The following is a 23,169-nucleotide window of genomic DNA, read 5'->3' as shown; positions in this document are numbered from 1 at the left end:
AACTATGGGAAAAATTATCTTTAATTGTCTGTGAAGCATCACATACCCTTACAACAGTCAGCAAGTAACAAACCAAATTTTGAGGTTCCTCCAAAGCTCAAAATATTTTCTTTAAGTTCCACATCACTATATTGATGCACAGCAGTCCTTAGAGACACATCTTTACAATGTATAGGTTGATCCTGTTTTCTTGTTTCTCCATCTCAGAAAGAGGTTAGAGTTCTGTGCCTCAACAAATTTAAGTGCACCTCAGTTACTTACTTAATGCATTTTGCAATAGAAAATCTGGCAGATACGTGAAAAATCAAGTTTCTGCAGTGGCCAAAATCGTCATTTTCTGGCATCTTAGTTCTGAAGTCAATTCCTATGGAGCTTGATCTTCTTGAATAGAAGTTCAGTAAAGGCTTCTATATTTGACCCAATAATATTTAAAAAAATAAAATAGTCAAACCTCTCTTCAAGACAAATATTGACATCACAGTGTCTTTGATTCTCTGTTGCCCAGCATCTGATTTAGTCACTAGACAAATGAAAGAAAATGAGTGTTCAGAAACACCATGGACTATATGGTTCACATGACACTCTAAGATCCTTGAGCTTCTCCATCATTGCTTGAAACAGAGCAGTGCTAGCTGGCTGCTTAAGAAATCCCTGGAGAGGAGGGGAATGCACAGAGCTGCAGGACTCTGCCCAGCAATGAGCACTGCTCCAGCACATGGCACACATCAGGAAAGCTGCCACCACCAGCAGATGAGCTTCAGAAAATTGAGCTGAAATAGCTCCAATACGGATGCCCAGGTGCAATTCCCACCCTACATCCCTGATGGGCAACACATGGCAGAGAAGAGGATGTCCCCCATCTCCACAGCTCGGCACTTGAGCCCTGGACAGAGACCCAGCACAGCGGCCAAGCTGCTGCTCCCACTGCTCCCACCACTGAGGCAGCAGCCCCCAGCAAGGGGCAGCTGGGCTGGCACTGGGGGGCAGTGACTTCCAAAGACCACCAGAGATGTTTCCTTCAGTGCCCACAAAGCAAAGTCCCTGGGGAAGCCACTGAGGTGGCCTTAACCACAGCAGGATGCCCTCCAGGCACCAGAATTGCTCAGGGTCACATCAGCAGGAGAGGTGGCTAAATGGAACAAAAAGCTCCTACCCTGATCACACTTCATCCTGGGACTTATGACTAAAAACCTCTAGGACCTGATAGAGCTTGGCCATGTCTGGATCCTAGGAAAAATACAAGCACAATGGGAATAATTTATTTTAACAAACTAAAATTGTATTGTGCTTTTGGAAAGAAATTAATAAATATTATGCTTCCATGGAGTAAAAACAATATGTACCAATATATTTTCTGCCCCAACTTAGGAAATGGGTTCCCAACTCTAAAATTACACAAGTTTGTTAGTGAACACAGTTTTACATGTACACAATTCCTTCATTTATCTAATGTATTTGCAGGTGAAAACTTTACTAACTTGTGCAATAGTTCTTACACACTTTTAATACATCTCTACCTGAAGAGAAGCAAATTATAAAAGCAAATTCTGTGCAAGATATGAGACTGCTGCAGGGGAAAAAAACAACGAACAAACCAAACAACAATACCCACAAAACAAACAAACAAAAAAAAAACCAAAAAAAACAACAACAACAAAAAAAAACACTTATCTCACATGTAAAACTTTTTTTCCTAGCTTTTTGTCCCCAAAATGCATAACACTAGTTGTGTAAAAACTAAACCACTATATGAGGCATATTTTAAAACCTCATATAAACAATGAAGCTTTTATGGCATCCTCAGAGCAAAGAATGTCCAAATATGGCTGAGAGTTAAGTACCCTGAGAATCAACTGCTCTTAATGAATTAACTGAAGTTTGTCAGTCCACATTTACCAAGAATCAGAAGAGAAATAAAGAGAAGCAAACGTGATTCCACTCATTTTCCTGTACCATTCTCTAAAGATACTGTGTTATAAACATCCTCCATATCTTGGATACTGGAGGCATCTGTTGACTCTTGGTCACTGACTACAATTCCTACTGAAGAAAGGCTAGAAATGAAGGAGTGCATCTTTTTTGCATAAATATCCCTAATGTTAAAATAAGGTAGGTCATTGCTTTTCTCTTTGCGATCATTGTTGCACTGGTCTCTATCAATAGCTTTTTGCTTTTGGTAGTACTTAGAAAACTTATTGAAAATAATGGTGATTGGAAGTGCTACCACCAGAATCCCACAGATAATGCAGAGGGTGCCCAGCAGCTTTCCAGCAAGTGTGACCGGGTAAGTGTCCCCATAACCGACAGTGGTCATGCTGATGGTTGCCCACCACCAGCAAATAGGGATGCTCTGCAGTTCTGATGAGTCATCATCTTTCTCCACTGAGTAGACAAGCACTGAAAAAATAGAAATCCCAACTGACAGAAACAAAAGCAGAAGTCCAACTTCTTGGTAGCTGTGTCTCAGAGTGGCACCCAAAGACCGCAGTCCTACAGAGTGCCTGGCCAGTTTCAGGATGCGAAATATCCTCATTAACCGCAGGATCTGAACCACCTTCCCCATGTTCTCAATATCTTCACTCTCTTCTTCCTTCGTGTCCACAGCCAGTGTGGCATAAAATGGGATAATAGAGACAAAATCAATGATGTTCAGTGGTTTCTTCCAGAACTTCTTCTGACTTGGAGCAGTGAAGAGCCGGATCACTAGCTCAGCAGTAAACCAGATGATGCATGTAATCTCCACAGCTTCCAGCACAGGGTCTCCAATCTCCCTGTCATTGGCATCCAGCCTTTGAAATTCTGGCATGCTATGAACGCACATGGCCGCAATTGATGCCAGAACAACACTCAGGGATGACACGGCAATTAACTTGGCAGACAAGCAGTATGCAGGATTTTCCATCCTGACCCAGATCTTCTTTCTTATTTCACCAAAACAAAGATTATCAAACTTTTCTAGCTCTTTGTCAAATATGGATGACTCTTCATTGGAGGAGTCCATACTGTCGTTGCTCTTCTGATCCCAATCTTTTTCAGGACCTTCCTCTTTCCGTTCTTGGTACCGATTGCTGCAGCAGGAATCAATAAACAGCTCATTTATCCCCCAGTACTCTATTTCCTGGCAGAAGGAAAAGACACAAAGTTCTTCCATGACGTGAAGTTTGCCTGTATAGTAGAAGTTCAGAACATATCGGAACAAGGAAGGATTCCTGTCAAAGTAATATTCCTTGTCTGTCACACTATAATCATCACACAGTTCTAGAATAGCCTCTTCTGAATGGCATTTGAGAAGTCTTCCAAGTCTGGTATGGGGAAATCGGAGCAAGGTACTTTGATCAACTGATTGCTTAAAGCCACCCACATTCAAATTGATAAGTTCTGCATCTTTGCCAGGTCTGCGGAAAAATTCACCATAAACCATTTTGGACAGACGAGTTCCACTGCTGCTGCCCAATGAGATTACATAGAACCTGAAAAGAACAAAAGATATTGTTAGAACATTTAATTCAGTTTTGCTCTTGTGACACATTCTTTTCTCCATCTCTGGGTACTGTGAAATGCTGTAACAAAACAAACAAAAAAAGAAATCATTTTATGAATACCCTTATTCAGCATTTCACAGGTGTAGTTTTAAATTAGGTTGGTTTACAGCTCTAGCAAGTTTGAAAGCAGTAGGTTCTGGTTTAGGTCTCCTTTTTACCAGTGTAAAGGAAGACTGCAAATTCATCTGCAAATCAGTCTCTGTTTCACTACCACACTGAAATTAATAGTCATGAAATCCATGTACTTCAGTTATGCCAAAAATCTTTAAAGAGAAAACTTATCAATCAATCAAAACATTTAGGATAAAACTTTCAAGCAGCTTTCTCTCAATTACAGTTTCAGCTGAGTTGTATTCATTATATGATGTTGCAATTTATAATCCATTAATTCCAATGTTATTTGCTTGAATGTGGACTGCAACTACTTTTGCTGACAGTTCATTTACTTCTAGCGTAATCCACACATCAGCATTCTGTGCTCTTGAAAACATATCACAACTTCTTTTGAAGATTTTCAATTTCTGACTTCTGAATGCTGTAGTACATATTTGGGTATCTGCATTCCCTCAGGTATTTTTCTATCTGCCTTCCTACTCACCTGAAGTGTCACAACCCTCTTACAACCTTGGTCAGTTCCAGAAGCAATTCCTGTTCTGCCACAGCCTAGCTACAACCACTACAGCAATACTGAGAAGTTGGAAATGTCATCTCTGTAAAAAGGAGCTTTCAGAATGGAACTTCCACAATAATTCTTCCTCAACAACTAACTGTGGACACCTGCAGATGGACAGAAGGGCATTTAAATGTTTCTGTATTTTACTATAAATTCAGCTAAAACTGAATTCAAAAGGCAGTTAAAGTTACTAGTGAGTAAGTTACCTTTTACAGAACTGCTTTCTTGCTTTCCTTCCAAGGAGAAGCTGTTGTAAAGCCAAAACTGGCAGTTCTTACACTTGCCATCAGATTATATGTAACTTAAGATCATGAGGAGAGCAAATGTTTTTGATCTCTGACACTTAAACACTAATTGATGCACACTAAGCTAATTTATTTCAATTAAGTATGGAAATAAATTCATTTTAAATGTGACAAGATAGTATCAAAATTCTCCTGTCCTAAGAGAAGACATCTTATGGTGTCATGCTCAGCATGTAGAGCTGGGGGAAGAAGAGGGAAAGAGAGTTGACACTCAGAGTGATGGTGTTTGTCTCCCCAAGTCACCATTAAATGGGATGGAGCCCTGCCTTCCTGGGGATGGCTGGATACCTGCCTGCCCATGGGAAGGGGTCAATGAATCCTTGTTTTGCTTCACTTTTGCTTTACCTATTAAACGCTTTTTAATCTCAACCCACAAATTTTGCCATTTTACCTCTCTGGTTCCCTGCCCCATCCCACAGGAGTGCGTGAGCATGGGGTTGAACTGCCAGTTGAGATTAAATCATGACACCACAGAAATGATTTTGCACCTTTAGATTTAGTTTGAAGGCAGGCATTTGCTAGCTAATAGAGTGGTTGTAAGGCACATTTGCTCCAGGCATTTCCCAAGGCTTCAGTTTTTAGGAATCATTAAGAGGTCAAATAAGACCATTGATCTCTCCTCACAGAAGAAGGGCAGCAAGACTCATCTGATAAACATCACCACACTTCACTCATGATCTAGAGCCAAGCTCTGTTTTATAGCACTATAAATAATAAAAAAAAAGCCATAAATCTGGACTGGGGTGACTGGAAGTCAAAGTATATTCAGACCCAAGAAACCTCTAGTTATTGATTCATTTTAGTCAATAAAATCTCCACTTCTAGCAACTCATTAACATGAGAACCCTGGCAGTGTAAGTGAGCACTATAAAAACCAGGCAAGATCTCAGATCATAGAGTCATAGACCAATAGAGCGGTGAAGGTCAGAAGGGACCTTAAAGATCATCTCATTCCCTCTCACAGGCCAGGAACACCTTCCACTAGATCAGATTGCTCAGAGGTCCATCCAACCCAACCTTGAACAATTCTGGATGAAGTAGGATGAAACATCAACAGCTTCTCTGGGCAACCTGTGCCAGTGTCTCACCAACCTCACAGTAAAGAACTCCTTCCTAATACCCAATCTAAATCTACCCACCTTCAGCTTAAAGCCATCATCTTCCTGTCTGGGGGCACTTCTGATCATGACAAATAATGACAAATACAAAGCAAGTTTTACTCAGAAATAACTAAAGCAAGAACTTAGTGCCCAGCAAATTCTTAGTACACTAGAAGTACACTGGTTGAGACTGCAATATAAAACCATATCGATGATGCAGATTATATTCATAATTGTGCCTCCATGAAATTGCCCTGTGTAATAAATTCAGTGGGCAATATTTCACTGCTTTATTTTGAGGGTTCTGTAGTCATAATTTGTGCAAGATACAGAGAGAAAGTGGAACTTGCTTAGGAAGACCATGGTCTAGAACCTGCTTAATGTGTTACTACTATGAAGTGATTTTTAGACTAAGGAAAGAACATACAGGAAAGATTCACAATAACTCTGTCAAGAGGAGCTTGATCATCTGAAGAATGTCTTCTTTTACTTGCAGAGACCCTGACTCCTGAGCCATGGACCAGGACATAGTAACTGGCAGAACAATCAGAACAATTTGTGTCACTTTAAGAAGTGATTCAAGCCACAGGGCAATGACCACAGATGACAACTTCTGTCTCAGCACAACGTGCTCTCTACTCAAGGAAACCCTTCACTCACTCAGGAAACTTTTTTCCTCAAGGGTAAAACTGTGCTCAGCTGGAAATGGTATTTTCCTGGAGTGCCAAGGCCTGTGTCATGAACATCCTAAGAGCATAGAACTACCACGAACTTTGCAAATCTCAACTTGAAGGGCAACATTAACCTCTCTGACCTTCTTCAAATATAGATAACATAATAAACTGGAAACCATTCCAAATCACACAATTCTTGCCCCGGAGAGAGTATAACAGAGCAAATAAACACATACCAGATGTTAGTTACTTGTTTGCTTTAATTGCTTCAGCTGTTTCAAGGAGCTACTGGCTAAGAATTCATATAGAATAGAAAATGAAACAAGACACAGAAGAAAGATGGTAACTGGAAGAATGAATATTATTTTCCAAGATAACGAAAAAAAACCCCAACAAATAGAAGTTCCAAATGTTAAGCTTCAGGGCTAAATAAAAGCCAGTCATTAGGAAAGCTGTGTGAAAAGGATACAAAATTTGGAATAAAAACCAGAATGACAGGATCTTCCCAGTCCAATTTGGAGATGGGCTCTAGCCAGTGCTTCTGCAGTCACACATTGTTGGTGAGGCCACAGGCCCATTGTCTTGGAAGGGGAGTTGCAAATTTTTGGGCTTTTAGCACGCTGTGAAATCCCTAAAGCTCTCAAAAGAGGAGTCACGGAGACAGTTTGCAGATACAGTCCCTTTGAGACAGCTATGCCACAGATGTGTAACACATCCCAAAGTGCTGTGGTTTCCAACCTCCTCTGGAACAAACCACTAAGAGGTTTTTACTGACCACATGGATCCCCATACTACACATTTATTTGTCAGCGAAGTTCCTCTTTCTCAGTTATGTTTTGCATAGTATCTGCACAAAGTCTCCATTCTCTGTGAGGTCGTACACCACAAGCTTCAGAACATTTTTTTTGAGCATGGTACCACTTTGGTACCATGAATTTTTGAGCATGGTACCACTTTGGTACCACTGGTAACTCCAAATTGGGGCAGTTTCATCTTTTGCAAGCATTAATCTGTGTTTATCCAGGCACAATAGAAAGGAAGTTGAACTAGTTTACAATGGTTGTGCTTGGCTACTTAAAATACTCAAAGAGAGCTCATGCCTACAGATTTTCTACCAGTTTCTTTCAAGGCTATGTTGTCTTAGCCTCACCTCCTCCTTCCTGCACAGTTACACTCCATAAACCTCTCAAGATTAAGTTCACATTTTAGCATGGTTTCCTCTAAGTTGAAGGAACATTAATTAAAGGGCCTAGTCCTGCTCACAGTGAAGTCACAAGGGATGTAACACTGATGTGAACCTGAAAGGGCATGCAAATCCTGGTAACTCTACAGAGTATTTCCAGAGCTCAAAGACATTTTTTCCCCAAGGAATCTGATGATCTTGGCAGATTTCCATTTTAGGGTTCCAAACTCAGGAGATTCAGCTGTGAGTAAATTCCCTCTAAAGAATCTTACTTTGACACTCAGCCATGCCCAGGAAGCAGATTTTGTCTCCTAATGATGCAGACAAGCACCTGGGCTGTTACTGCTGCTAATTTCCCGAGAATTGAGAGCTTCTACCAATCATCCAAGCTACACACGTGCAGGTTTTGACACCAAGTACTTCTAAAATGCTGTGGATTACAAACCAAAACAACTTCTGCTCAGGATCAACATTTCACTGATTTTTTTAAGTGTTTGAATTTCTCACTCATCATAGGGCAAATACTTGTCTAATGCACCACCTAGAAGTACTGTCTACATTTTCTGACTCACTGAGCAGAGAAAAACATTTAAATGCATGTAAAATTTACTTGATCAATCACAATTAGGGATTGGGACTGAAATCCAGTCAGCATGACTTAAGTTGTTGTCTGTCAGCTGGACAGTAGTAACTGCTTTAGCACACTTAATTAAGCCTGGAAAAAAAAAGCCTCTGGAAAAAAGCACAGCCTCTTTCACTATGATATAAGCTGCAACATTCAACTCATTGTAATACTTAACACAGTTAATTGTAAAGTCATTCACAGACTATGGAGGTGGAGGTTAACTTTAAAAAGTCATCTAGCACAAATAGCAAGACCATCTGAAGAAACCACTCTGTGGTTATGGACACTCTGTGAGGCAAAGAGGATAAATTAATCAGCTAAATTATTTTCTCAGCTGTAATTTATTTTTTTGTATTCCACTGGCAGTGTCATCCTTTATCCAGAATATTGCATTAAAATGCCATGAAAATAATAAAATTATGCAACTACCTTTCTTTTAAAATTGATTCAGTACAACCTCCCAGAAGACCTCAGGTAAATAAAGTTTGAGTTGAATTTTGTTCTGATGCTACTCCCATGTAAGCCTATTTGGGTATGGTCACCCCAGTACAATTCTACTGTCACCAGGCTGTTTCAGACACTGAGTGTGTGCCAAATGTTTGTGCAACTTTGCAATACAATGAAGATCAGAAAGAGATGATCATCATGTGATCATGATGTAACAACTATAGCTGTTAGAAGCACTACTGACATTCAAATGTAAAATTATTTAAATATTCATGCCATTTTATTTAAATATTCATACCTGTCAAAAAAAGGTCTTCAAATATAAGGGGTTAAAAAAAAATCACCTCCTCCAAAAGACCGATAAGGAAGAAATGAAGCTGTTACAACTGAGAGTAAAAGAACACAAGCAAGAATAGAAGAAGCATCTCCAGCCCATGGTTCCCACCACTCAGCCAGGCACAGGTTTTTTGGGGTGAGTCACCAGAGATGGGGTCCCCCTCTGCCATGACTAGGTAAGCAGCCTACATGAGTAGTGCCATGGTGTAACATGGAGTAGTGAAGGGGTGTAACTTCCATGGGACCAATACAACGTAAAATGAAACCTCCCAAAGTGAAATTCTGCTATTTCCACTATGAGGATGCTGGTAAGAACAGAGGATATGCCAAGGGTTGGATATGAGACAGGGGCAAGGCAAAACACTCCAGCTGTAGCCTGCACATGACAGAAGCTTCTTGGGAATGCAGTATGTGATCTGAACTCCTTTCTCATATACATAAAGAACAAGTAGCAACATCTAATACCACCCAGTTATTAGAATGTCACCTTGTAAAATGATTAATGTAAAAAAAAAAAAAATTTAAAGTTATTCTCTCTCTGACTTGAAAAGGCTCTGGAGATACATATTATGAGAGTTAACAAGGCTTGCACCTTGCTACATTCCCAAAGGCTCTGCAATTTATATTATGTTCATATAAATTAAAAGATCATTATCCGCAACTAAGTGGAAGTGACAGATTAAAATGTGCTGGCTTGAAAACCAACCTGCAAATCCCTACACTGAAGCACAGTCAGAATGCTGCAGTTCCCAAACCTGTTCCACAGCCAGCCCACACACACAGCTGACCACACTAAGCACTTCCTTGTGTTCTATCATCCCAAGGGCTGAAGTTCACAGAAATATTTGAGAAGATACCAAAGGCATTGTTACAAGCAGGTCATCACTGCTGTGGTTGATGGCAAAATAAATTGTTTCTCTCCAGGTTATTTTGGCAATAATCTTGTTTGACAGGTCATACTAATGCACCCATCAAGAGCACAGCTTCAAAACACAAAGTACTATCTGAAGTGGACATTGCAACTTGTAGGCCTAGGTACCTCTGTAATGAGCACAATTTCTATGGATCCCTCCCCCAAATTATTTTTTGTACCCCATTTTCCACAGAGTTCTCCATTTTCTTCCATTCAAGTACTCCTCCAGTGATCACAATGAACATAAAATCCTATTGTTACACTTACTGGGGTAATTTGTGGTACCACTAGTTGTCAAAAATATTTGATACATGATCCCAAAGTCAAACACTTCCATATAGGAAAAAATGATGCAGAATAAAACTGTATCAATATACTTCTTAAAAATAGTTCTGCATTCTCCATAGTTCTGCATCATTGATTAGTCTAGAATCTAAGAAGATCCTCAATGAAACTGTAATTCACTTATAAATGTTGTTAGATTTTGAAAGGTTACCTACCTAAGCGAGGAAAATAACGCAGATACTGAGACACAGAGAGCAGTGTCCCTGAAGTCACACAGAAGATCAGCTGCCCACAAACAAGCCCACATCCCTCTCACATCATTACCTCCTTCACAGTCTCCCCAAAAGCTATCACACACCACTCCAGGTACTGGCACACTGAGACATGTGGGCCTAGAGCTGCCTTCTGACAGTTCAGCTAATAAAAACCAACAAAACCAACAATATTAATCTACCACAGAAAATCTAAATACCATTCCTGTATTTACAGTGCAGTTTCAATATCCATGGTTGTATCAAGGGGCTATGATGGCAGAGATGAAAAACTGCCCCATCTATCCCACCACAACTCCTCCAGGCCCAACATAAAGGGATGAACAATTAGACATGATGTATTTTCTCCAATACACAGGTCCATGAACCATTGAAGGCTTTCCTGAGATTTTAAGGAGGGTGTTAATGGTTCACAAGCACAGTGGCAAATTATACCCACATAGAGCCATAACTCTTCCATGTTTAGGAAAGGAATGCTGACCTTGGTGCAATTCAGAATACTCTTATCTCTTGTGAAAGGCGTACAGACTGTTAAAATTAAGATTTAGCTCACTGCCAAGAAGACTGATATGATACTCAAAATCTTCTATTTGTTTGTCCATCCTACATTTTCTGATTTCTCACTTTGGAGTCTGAGGACCTGTCCTCTTATTCCTAGTACAGATGGCAGAGCTGTTGATCATTTCTGCTCCTAGATTATCTCTTCCCATTCCTAATTTCTTTACCTTTTTTTAAAATTATTTTTTTTTATTTTTGGAAGCAAGGTAATATTTTTAAAGGACACAAATCCAATCACAACAGTCAATTTCCCTGGGTGAAAAAGTTGTTCTGAACAATCTAAAATCTATGCACCACATAAAGTAGGACTTCTCCTCCTTAAACTGAGAAGAGACAATAACATAAACAGCAGGATTATGTTGCAACACATTACAGACGTAAAAACTGTAAGGAGACCTGAAACCAGTCCTGTCTGTGCTACCACAACACCTCCACTAGCAGCAGCCACAGGAGCAGCAGAGCTAAAAGGGCAATTCAGCTGCAGAGCACTCACCTGGCTACACAACTTTTGAATCCATTATACCTTTATTCTGCAAAGTCCTGGCTTTGGGATAAGCTGTTTGAACAAAAAAATTATCTCACTGCAATACTGTTCTCAGTGTACCTCAGCCCATTTGTTGGAGCCTTTTTAATGTATTTAGAAATAAGATGCTTACATTAGTAACATACCACTGAATACAGAAAACATGCTTAGAATGGACCTTGAAGAGTAATATAATTCAGCTTCTCCTCCTTCTCAAGGCAGGATCAGCTACTTCTAGATCAATTTTGGCAGATGTTTATTTCATGTCCCATGATAAAGCCTCTCCAGGGAGGTTTTGGAATCTGGTCCAGTGCTTGAATGCCCTTGTTCTCCCAAAATTATTTTCCTAACATCCATTTAAGCACACTGTGCTGCAGTCCAGGCCCATGGATGTGTACATGTCCAGCAGATTTGGAATGGGATGGAGTCACTGAGGATGGACAGCAGAAACAGACTATCTACAAATTCTCCACAACAAGTAATTTACTTCCTTTGCTATATATTTAATTTTACTTGTCAGCCTAAGTAGATAAAGTTACATTATATTTATTTTTTATGTTTTGAAAAAATTCTATTAATTTCAGAGATAAACAAAGGTTTTCTTGACCACAGTGAAGTTCTCCAAGATATTCAGAGTCTCTTGGGCAACAAGAACACAAGCAATTGTTATTGTGAATATTCTGACTGAAACCTTCAACTGAAAAATCTGTAAAAACACTTGTGTTTGCAGCATGTTAATCTCACTAAAGGAGTCAGTACTGTTCAATATAAATTCTCTTGACCCTAGAAAACTCTGAAGCAGAGCTCCAAATCTCACTTACATATAAGTTCTGCAGCCTGCTGTGATCCAACGTTCATTTTCAAAGCACCCAAGCAAGTTTTACAATGTGCTAGCATGAGTGACTTGAGGCCACAGGCTAAGGAAGGATACGTGGAGGCAGCTGGAAAAAATACCTGCAAGGGACATAGGGTTCAGAGCCACACTGCAAACCTTACCCACACTGAGGCCTCCAGAAGCCTCCATTTCTTCGAGCACTCAGATTCTGGTACTTGCTCACTGCTCCTACACTGGACATCGTTTGGTTACACCACTCCTCTTGACTTTCCAGGTAACATAACAAACTAATTTGTGGTGAAAAGATCCTTTGGAGGTCATCTTTCCCACCCAGTGTCAAAGCTGGTTCAGTGAAAGAAGGCTGTTCAGGGCCAATCGTTTTTTTTAACATCTCCAAAATTTCCCAAACTCTGGTAACCTGGTCCAGCCAGACCCCTCTTATGGGGAAAATATTTCTCCTAAAGCCTATTTAGACATTCTTCTGCTCCAGTCTGGGTGCAGTGACTCTTTCTGTGGACCTGCTGGCTACAGCCTTGCTGACAAAGCCCAGGAGGCAGCTGGCCCTCACTGTGAGGGCACAGTGCTCACTTGAGTTCTGCATGCTGCCTACCCGAATGCCCATGTCCTTCTCTGAGAGCTGCTTTCCATTCAGCCACCCTCAAACTGCTGCATGGGGCTACTTCATCCCAGATGGAGCTTCTCCAGGATGCTGAAAGCCCTTTTAACAGCATCCCATCAGTCAACCAGTGTATTATTGGTCATCTCAGTCCTTAAAAAACAAAGGTGTTCTCCCTGTTTGTTTCAACCAGGCTGTGCCCACAAAGCATTCAGCAAGAAAGGACATTTGCCAGAAAATGTGTGAAGTGAGGACGTGACAGGCTAAGACACAGAATTGCATCACTGCACCACTGTTCAATTGAATATTCACAGAAGCTGAGGCATTGTCATTGCACACAAAAAGGAACAGCCAGCAAGTAAGTTTTTTTCACAAAATAAATGTCAGTCCTAACTACTGCAATTCATTTCAGCACTTGTCAGCATTATTACCCATTATTTTTTCAGGAAGTGCTGAGTAGACACCATCACCTGGATTTACATATGCAAAGTAATATCACACATTGGCACAATTTGTAAGGTACTGGGGGTGCTGTGTGTGTGGGCTGGATTCTGGCTAGGACATGTGTTTGCACAGCCCTTAACAATACAGCCATTTAATCAACTCAAAGGCAGACCTTATAGAATTACTCTGGTGCCATTTTTGCTATTGTCTTCCAATGGCAGAAAGTTTGGAACAGACATAAAGCCCAGCCAGATTAGGAGAAATTTCAGAAGTCGCAATCCAACCCTTTCTCTCCTTACTTCTCCCAACTTTTTTTTACAAATATATTTTTCTAACTTTTAAAATGACCCACACAAATGTTCAGAGAGGGAAAAATGAAGGTGTGTAGCTGCATAAATCCTAATCTCACAAAATTAGCAGATGTTTTGTGGAAGACTTTAACAGGATAAGGGATTTCTTAGGTTTTTGCCTGGGCTAAACTTCAGCTAGATAGATTCATAAACTCCCACAACAAGCCCCCAGGATTTTGAAGACACCACACACAAGAGGTCCAAAGGAAGATCTGAGATCCTAACTACATGTCTTCCAAAAAAGAATTAGAGTTCATTAAGCATATGCAGTGCATTAGAAGAAACTAAGAGCAAAACAGATTTGGGAGTTGTTGGTAGTTTCCCTTTATAAGCTGCTGCTGGAAGCAAAGCACCACTGAACATCACTGTAAGCAAAAACTTGTTTGGCCTTAAGGGTAGTGGGAAACTAAAGCTCTCTAGAAGAAAAAGAAGATAGTTTAAATTATACTTTTTTCTTTCTGTCTACTTTTGAATGAGGTACTTCAGTAAGTGCTCAGTAAAACTCTGGAGAGAAAAATAACAACTTCTGCCTCTCACTTCATGTGTGAGGCAGTTTTACCACAGCCCTCAGACTTAGTATCTGAATAAATAAACCCTTGATATCATCTGAAATCAGTAATACTTACCTAAGAGAACATGTCTGATTGCCTAAGACCCAAGTCTCAGGGCCAGGAGCTTTTAGAGGTGTCAGTTGAGACTCAGTCCAAATTTTCCAGAGACTTGGTCCAGAGTTTTCAGATAGAGTTGAATACACACACACAAAAGGAAACTTTTCAAGTCACGTTAGACTTCTTACAAGTTGGAGTACTGCCTCAAACCAGGGCTTTTGCTTAGCTCCAAGGATAAGTGATAGCCTAAAAAGACTGAAACACATCCCCTGCCTCTAGCAGTTACAGAAGACCTCAGGAAACACTGGCTTCATGGTCAGGAAATGGATGGAGCATCCCAGAGAGCCAGGAACAAACACTTGGCCTAGCAGCAAGTGCTTGCAGATTAAGCTTTTCTCACTTTCAAGATTCACAGGTTTCAATGTGAATCCACAATAACTCTTATTTGACCACCAAACATGCTATGAGCTAATTTTCCCTTTGTTTTGTTCTTTTCTGTCATCATAACAAATTAATCAAAGTAAGTGGGAAAAACTTCTCTCTGCCTGGCCTAACATCCAGCAAACTGTAAAACAAAATCATGACTCCCTGAAAAGAACAGCTTACAATGAAAACATAAACACCATTACTGTTTCCAGACTAATAGCACTGAGCTAAAATACCACCAAGAACTCATTCTATCCCCCTTGTCCAGCTCAAGCTTTTACCAATTTCATGGGTGAATTAAAAGAGCAGTATTGATCTATACTGGCTGCCCTTTTTCAGAGCAAACATTGCACTGGACAGGAAGACACACAGATCTTCTTAGCTTAAGAAGAATATACAAGGCAGCATCATTTTCAGCAGCTTATTCAAGGGAAAAGGTGTCTGCCCCTAAAATGTCATGCTGAAACCATCATTCAATGCTTGTCACTAGCTACAGCTAAACCATGGAGGACTGATTTACATTTGTGCTGCAGTAATGAGTGAGCTGTTTTCAAAATGAAAACCTAACTTATGGCTCTATTTGCTCTTCTCTCAACAGGCAATAAATGGAGTTCATAAAATTACCAGGCAGCTTTGGAATGGTAACCTAATTAAATCAGCAGCAACTGATTGAAATAACTGAAGAATTTTATATATATATATAAGATAAAGCCTTCAATAAAAAGGAGTCTTCTTTGGGACATACCAAGTCTTCTACCACCCCTGTTTTAAACATACTGATTGACAACAATTGTCCACAAAATTAATATTGTAGATTTATAATTGCATCTCACAAACTGTGAGGGTGATTCTTCTCTCACTGAGGCCAGGAGTAAGAAGCCCCTTGCTCCCTGTAACACATATCACCATGGTACCAAAAAGGTTTTAGAGCTGAAGCCTCCACAGAAGTTAACACCACTGTAAACAGCAACAGCTCCTGTCTGCTGAAGGAGAGGAGGTAGAAGAGAAGCAAGGAGCATGGCAGAGCAATCAGAAGTGCTTCCAATTTTTATGAAACTACCCAGGCTGTGTTGTAATTCCTCCATGCAAACCCAAGTTGTTATAGATTTTTCCTGAGTTGATTATCTGCCTCCCACAGGTAACCTGCCTGTACTTACATGAACACCAACAGTCAATTTGTTAGGCTCAAACAACAAAAAACCAGAGAAATATGAAACTCTATATGGGGCACAAAATTGCCAATACTAAGTTTTACAAGATTGATGTACAAGACAGTTTTTGTCCATAAATCTCATAACACTTTCTCAAGAGCTGTGAGGCAGATGCCTTGGGCTCCATGCTTTGGAAGCTGCACCTGAGACTTGAGATGTGACCTTCTCGATGTCATGTAGCAGGTCAACATGTTCTACTTCAACATTCCCAAGTCCATGAAGACTGCCATTGCTTTGAGGAGAAGACAAGCAATCCTCTGCCCAAGCTGAGCTCTGAGCCTGTCATTAGAGTAGCACTGAGCTAGAATGACTAAACACGTGGAAGAATCAACCAGTTTTCAAGACACCAGTTGGCATCTAAACTGCTTGTCCAAGCTGATGAACAAAGGAGAAAAATGTAAAAAAGGAAGAAAAAGGAGGAAGCAAAATTCTGCCTCAGATCATAAATAACCTGTCCTCCTTAAACCATCCACACTCTATTTTGTCCATGTGGCCTTTGCTGGTTTTTACTGACAGGCTGGTAAGACCAAAAACATTTTAAAAAATGGAAAAGAGAGAAGTTAATTTCTTAGCCTTTACCCTGTTCAGAGCATACACAGCTCCAGCTGCACAGATGCACCTCCAGAGAACTCACACAGTGCAACACCTCACAGGACAAGAAGGGACAACTGCATCTCTTGCTGCTGCTGGCACAGGTGAGGATGTGTCAGAACCCAGGACATCCCTCTGGCTGTCCTGAGCAGCCAAGACCCCTGCCAGGGGGCTCAGAGACCCTGGCACAGAGCCTGAGATGCCTGTGGTTTTGATTATGACCCGTGGAGCAAGTTAGCAACCTTAGATGAAGATCTGCAAGCCATGACAAATTAAGTAGAATGATAGTGAATTTATCCCAAGGTGAAAAAGTAGATTTTGGGGTTTTTAGAATGGGGATTCAGGGGGGCAAGATGGAGGAATCTGAGTGTGTCCAGCCTTTCTCCTCCTTCTTCTTGGCCTCCATCTTCTGCTGTGATGTTGGCACTTACAGATTGGTTTAGAAGCTCACTGTCTAACATAGGTGATAGGTATTGGGAAGTAATTGTAAACATTGTACAACATTGTAGTTTTTAGTATAAAGACATAACACTGCCCCAGGGGCAGGCAGTGTGCCTCGGACTGTCTTGCTGAGCTGACTTTAGCAGGGCAGGAGAAAGAATTTTATAGATAAGATACAATAAACAACCTTGAGGCCAAGAAATGAAGAGCCCTGACTCTTCCTTCAAGCGCAGGGCTGGGAAAAGAGACTTCCTAACTTTTCTTGGGGTCACTCTGACCAGAGAGAGATCCTGACAAGGATGGTGCCAGGCTGCCCATCTGCCACTGTCTGCCTGTGGATTGATTCTGGATTCACAGTTCAGCAGCTCTGCCTGTCCAAGATGAACCTTTAAGACATAAACCTGCCCGGAGGAGATGGCAACAGACACTGAGCAAGCCAAAGTCAGGCTGATGTCTGCAGCCAGGGCAGGTGGCTGCTCTGAACAAAAGGGAGTCTGAAGGGCTGAGCAGCAGTGGCCTCTCCTGGAGGCCCCTCCCAGAAATTCCTCAGTAGCTGAGAGCTGGTGCACCAAGACCCCTCACCTCAGTCCCCACTCACCTGTCAGAGATGGGAAGGCAAAATGGGTAAGACACCTTAGTGTGAAGAGCAAGAAGATGAGATGGAGAGTTTGTGGGCAAAAGAAAGGAGAACAGAAATTCATGCTATGACTAGGGACATCAGGAATACCCAGCAGACAGACAGGAGTGACATAAACAATTTAGAGAGGGCAAAATGAGTGAACCCTTCCACATCTTTATATCAACATAACCAGCACACAGAGAACAAATATGTTTACTCCAGCCTTACCTGAGCTCCTTGCTGAACAGTGCATGAAAATCAAGGTCTCAGGCTTTACCTGTAACACAGCAAATGGCCCCAAATGTGCAGCAAAGTAAGCAGAACAAGAACAGTGACCAAAATGGGACCTTCTAATACAAATCATAAAGCTCATCTTGCCAGAAGACAGATGTCTCTTGAAAATTACTGTGGAATGAGCTCCCTCAGAAACTAAGGGCCAACACAGTCAACATAATCTTCCTCTGCAATAGAGATAAATATTCTAGAAGTCATCTCCTTTAAAATAGAATGAAAAAACAAAAGAAAACCATTACAAGCAAGTATCACATGCAGAACACCCTTGCAAGAAAAACGAGCCAGTTATCCACAAATGACAGATGACAGCAGTTTAACACACTGCTGTTAGGATGTCAGGTACAATATGAATGAGACAAGACAAGCAGAACACATGCACATAAAATGGAAAGTACAGTAATAAGGAAAGAAGCATCAGTAAAATATGGGAAAATGAAAAGGACCAGAAGGAAATGAGGTATAAAAAAGAAAAAATGGTAAAGAATGGAGCAACATACTGAGGTAGCATATTGAAGCAGATGATCCTCTAGCATTTACTGGTGCAGAACCATTGTCTGGAACAGGTCAAGGACAGTTTCTGTCAGCTGAGGATTTGGTCCTCCACACAGAACCAGGCAATGGCAATGACAGCATCCTGCCTGGTTTCCTTGGGATGCCTTCCCCCTCAGAAAGTGAAGAGGCAAGACAAGAAGAAAATAAGATGATGCCATAAATTAAAAGGCAAGGCGTAACAGAAATAAAAAAATAGATGAAGAACAAGAAATAAAAACAAAGGGATGGGGCAAAGGCAAGATAAAAAGAAAATATCCACAGATTAGTGGAGTACATTTTATTTATTCATGATCTCTGTTTTATTATGTGTCCTTGGCAGATGTCCCACAACTGAAAATTTGCAAGGCAGATATTGATGTGAGTTTAGAGACTTGAGCCTTGTTTCTAGTCATTAGCCTTGGGCAGATCTTTTTAATAGATGTGCCCCAATAGGAAGTAAACAAGTTCCTTAAATCAAGAGTCTTTGGACAGGAGACATGCTGCCAACAAATGGGCTTAGACAGGGACTCCAGGAGGTAAGACCAAAAGCATGGTCTCGACCTTCTTTTCAAGTAACCAAGCTGAAGGTCAGGCTGCTCATACAGACATTGTCTAACAGGATACAGACTGCTCTGACAAATTCACACCCGACCCTGCCTGTCACACACCCTCCCTGTTAAGCAGCCCTTATTTCACCTGAGAGGTGCAGGCTCAGCCTGCCCAGCTGGCAGGACAGGGATGCCAACACAGGCAGCCATGGCAGCGGTCTCTGGAGCCATCCCAGCAACGAGGCAGGATACAGTAGGACACAGCAGGACACGAGTCCCACACCAGCCTGGCCAGAGCCCAGCAGAACAAAAGCTCACCTCTGGCAGAGGCACCAGTGCTGAGTGCAGAAAGCTCAGCTGCCTCACTCCTCAGGCAGGTTTAAGGTGCCTCTGCAGCTTGGCTCAGTCACTGCAGAACCTTGTTCTGCACTGAGGATGAATGGTCTTGGCACTGAGTGTGAGTAGTTGATTTTATCCTGCCTGTGGCTGTAATTGCACAGCTAAGGTGATACTGGTGGCCAAACATCCATTTATCATATTTGCAGTTTAAGGTGGTTTTATTCTTCTTGCCCTGGGGAAGTTGCTAAGTCCTAGAGAGGGTGAGCAAAGAACTGCTCCTCCTTCAGGACCTCTCTGTTTCTGCAAAGGACATTCTAGTAAAACATCTGACCTCACCTGTCCCAGGAACAATTCTAGGGGTCACACTGCAGTTTGTATCAGCTCAGCTGAAAGCTGATTATTGATTTTCTTTTGCCCACACTCACAAATAGGAAGTTGAAAGGCTGCTACAACTTCTGTGGGTTGCCTTAGTGCTGAGACAGGTAACAAGACGCAGACATTTATAGACAAGGAAGAAGGTCTCTCAAAATGAGCTTTAATGTCCTCTGCTATGAATACATATAGATTTACTCTTTTTTTAGTTTCAAGACTCTCTTAAATCTGTCCAGACAGTATAAAGCAGATCTAACAGACAAGTAAAGAACCATGATTTAGGAAATCTGATATTATTTCTGAACCTTCCCCATACTTTAATTCCTGAAATTGAAAAGAAAATCTAATTATATTATGCCTCTTTTTAAAGAAAACTGTTCTGAAATCTGCAGCTAAGAAGCACCCTTGTAAAAGCTAGGTATGACTACTGTCAATTAAACTTCTTTCATCATTTAGCTACCTACCTGTATTTAAATAATTTACACAATTTCAGAACATAAAATCATTTTTGTCTACCCACAGTACTATCTCAGCAGAAATTTAGATACAGAAACGAAAAAGTTTCTTCATTACAAGCCATGTAATTGTCTTTCATTCCCCCAAATGACTACTGGTTTCAACACTGCTGCTATGGGCAGCCCAGCAGCAGATATTAAATACATATTGCAAAGTTGAAAAGCCACCTCTACTTCATGGCTTAGGATATGAACTCAGATCAATTCCTGTATTTAACCCTAACTGATTAGAGGAGAGAAATATTTTGGGAAAGGCTGCAATTTTGACTTGAGGAAAGTAAGAATGAGTGGTCCAGGACATGTCTCATGTCTCTGAAAATGAGATCTGCCCCAGGTATCCCAAGTCAGACACCCAGAACTTGACTCATACATCCCCTCTGAAACTCCTGGCTCCCTACAAAAGGCATGCCTGCTCCCTCTGTCCCCTCAGGACGGTAGCTTGAGTGCCTTATGCCATCTATTGGCCTAGACTGGTGACAGGCAGTCGGAGAAGAACTTTAATTCTGGGAAAGTGACTGTGTTAAAAGGAATCTGTCGGCAGATCTGTAAATTCCGCTAATGGAATCAATACACTGCCGCTGCTCAGATCTTGAGGTCTACCTTGCCTAGCAGACACACTGAGTTCAGCTCCCAGAATAACCAGCAGCTGTGCTTTGCATTAGGAAAATGAAAAATGGTACACAGCGATCTCGCAGGCAAGAAAATCCAGAGAATCCAAAAATAAGCAGAGAGAATTTTCACTGTCCTACACATGAACATTTAAAAAGTCATTCATAAAAAGAGAAAGTTCCTTCAAAGTCCACTTAGTTCTAAAATCTCGTTAACTATCCCAAACTTAGTAAAGTCTACTTTAAACAGGACGCGCACAGTTAACAAACTACTTCCACGTTTCCTTACCCCCAGAGGCTACTGTAGCCATTCACGGATGCTTAAATCTAGTTTACTTTTTAACCTAAACGAGTTTCTAAAACACAAGGCAGAGCTGTGCCATGCGAAAGGACTCAGAGGCATCGCTATTGATCCTCTCCCGTACAGGCCATTACAAAGCAGCCGCGGAGACCTCGGCAGGACGCGTCCGCTCCGAGGGCCAGAGCGGTGCCCGCGCCCCGCTCCGGAGCCGCCTCCCCGCGGAGGGGCTGCACGTCCCGAGCAGGATGGTGCAGGGCAAGACTTCGCCGAGGCAGCCAACGCGCCGAGGCTCCCCCTTCCCAGGTGGCTTCCTGCGCACCCCTCTTCTTCCTCCTCCTCCTCCTCCCCCGACTGTTTGCCCCGCGAAACGCAAGGAGAGGACACCGCGCCGGACTCCGCGCTGTCCCCTCCGAGCCGCAGCCGCTCCCGGGGCAGCGCTGCCTACCTGGAGCCGCGGCCCACCGGCCGCCCCGCCGCGCTCCGCCAGCTCCGCGGGGCCGCCCGAGGTGGGAGGGGAACACCGGCGGCGGCAGGCGGGCTCAGCCGAGTCCCCTCCCCGGCCCCGGGCATCCCCCGGCCCCGCTCCCGTCGCGGCGCGCAGCGGGCCGGGCGCTGCCTGCGGCCCCGGGGTCCCGCAGCGCCCTCGGGGGCCCCGCTCCACTCCCGGTGGTTCCGCACCGCGCCCGAGCGATGCCGCCTCGCCTCCGGGGGTCCCGCTCCGCCCGGGCGGTCGGTGTTCCCCACAAGTCCCGCTCCAAGCCCCGGGGATCCTGCTCTGTGGCGGAGTCCCACCCCCACGGTTTCCTCTTCTCTCCCAGAGCGTTCCCGCACTTCGCCCGTCGGTCCCGCACAGCACCCCCGGCGCCTCGCCCCGCGCCCGGGGCCGTCCCGCTCCGTTCCCCGGGGCAGTCCCGCACCCGCCCGGTGCGGACCCGGCTGCGCCGCTGCCCCGCGTCGCCACCTACCAGGCACGCCCAGGCGGTCCCCGCTCCCCCGCGGCTCGGAGGGGGCAGCCCGTGCCGAGGGGCGATGCTGCCGAGGCGGAGGGGCTGGGCCGGCCGCCTCCCGCCCGGGGTGCGGCAGCAGTGCCGGCCCTGCCGCCCGTGCCGCGCTCTGGGCTGCGGGGCTCGCCCCGTCCCGCTTTTGTGCGGCGGCGGGGCCGGCGCTGCGCGCTGAGCTGTCAGCGCCGGGGGATTGATCTGCCATCGATTCCCAGGCGCTGCGCTGAAGTAGCACACACGCGGCTTGATTAGCTGGCGGTGCAGCCTGAGATGCGGAGTGTCCTCCGCACGCTGCAGGGGGATGTAATTTGTGCTCCGTGCTATGCCCCAGAGTAGTTGTCTGCTTGTGTCGGGGCTCAGTTCTGCCCGAGTTAAAGTCAGAGGGCAATGGGAAGCCAGGCCAGCTCCCAGTGTAACTCGAAAGCACAGCTGCGACAGCGTTCCATGATTAAACACTTTGTTTGTTTCAGTGGTGTCGTTTTGAAAATTGCCGATAATGAACGGGGAAGTTTATTCCTTTATTACAAATTTTGACACAATGTAAGGTATCTTCTACACTTTTGCCAAACTTTTCAAAACTTTTCACTAAGAAAAAGTACTCTAAAACATCATCATTATCATCATCATCACTAACTGCAGGATTGGGGGGGGAAATCTGTTTCATAACTATTTCTGCCAATTATTTTCCTAATCAATTTTAGCTTGAAAAAAATCTTGCACAAATATTGCATAAAATTCTCCTCTGTTTTAGAGGGAGATTTTGTTGTGGTGGGTGTTTTTAGAATTTATTACATATTTTAAGGAGAATAATTCAACAACCTATTTTTTTAGAGGCAACACAAATACTTACTATGCTGATGTGTTCCTGTTGTGGTAATAATTTTTTAGTCTTATAAGAGTTCTCAGTTGTGAAGACTAAGGAGAGGGGAGATCCTAAGAGAATACATTTCTCTCTGATTGTGTTTACTGTTATTCCCTTAAGATACTATTGCTCTGCAGAGAGGACTAATTTTATTACATGTTATGGTGTATAATAGCATTAATAAATTAAATGTTTTATCTCATTTCTCTTTCGTTAATCAC

General features: G+C 42.7%; 1 protein-coding gene across 2 annotated transcripts; it reads right to left on the bottom strand.

Moving 5' to 3' along the window:
* Nucleotides 1–1,645: 1,645 nt before the first annotated feature.
* Nucleotides 1,646–22,363, bottom strand: KCNS3 (potassium voltage-gated channel modifier subfamily S member 3). 2 transcript variants are annotated; one of them, XM_077175107.1, is made up of 2 exons: nt 22,051–22,363; nt 1,646–3,470 (listed from the first exon to the last, which is right to left on the bottom strand). In XM_077175107.1, exon 2 carries the CDS (start codon nt 3,419–3,421, stop codon nt 1,940–1,942), a length of 1,482 nt encoding a protein of 493 aa, XP_077031222.1. In that variant the 5' UTR covers nt 3,422–3,470; nt 22,051–22,363; the 3' UTR covers nt 1,646–1,939. The 2 variants fall into 2 exon arrangements, with proteins under 2 accessions (XP_077031222.1, XP_077031220.1); XM_077175105.1 differs by lacking the exon at nt 22,051–22,363 and adding an exon at nt 21,531–21,998.
* Nucleotides 22,364–23,169: the final 806 nt, after the last annotated feature.

Source organism: Agelaius phoeniceus, chromosome 3, assembly GCF_051311805.1.
Source record: "Agelaius phoeniceus isolate bAgePho1 chromosome 3, bAgePho1.hap1, whole genome shotgun sequence".
NCBI lineage: Eukaryota > Metazoa > Chordata > Aves > Passeriformes > Icteridae > Agelaius > Agelaius phoeniceus.
The sequence above is the reverse complement of the archived record's forward strand: the minus strand, read 5'-3'. Positions and strand labels throughout refer to the sequence as shown.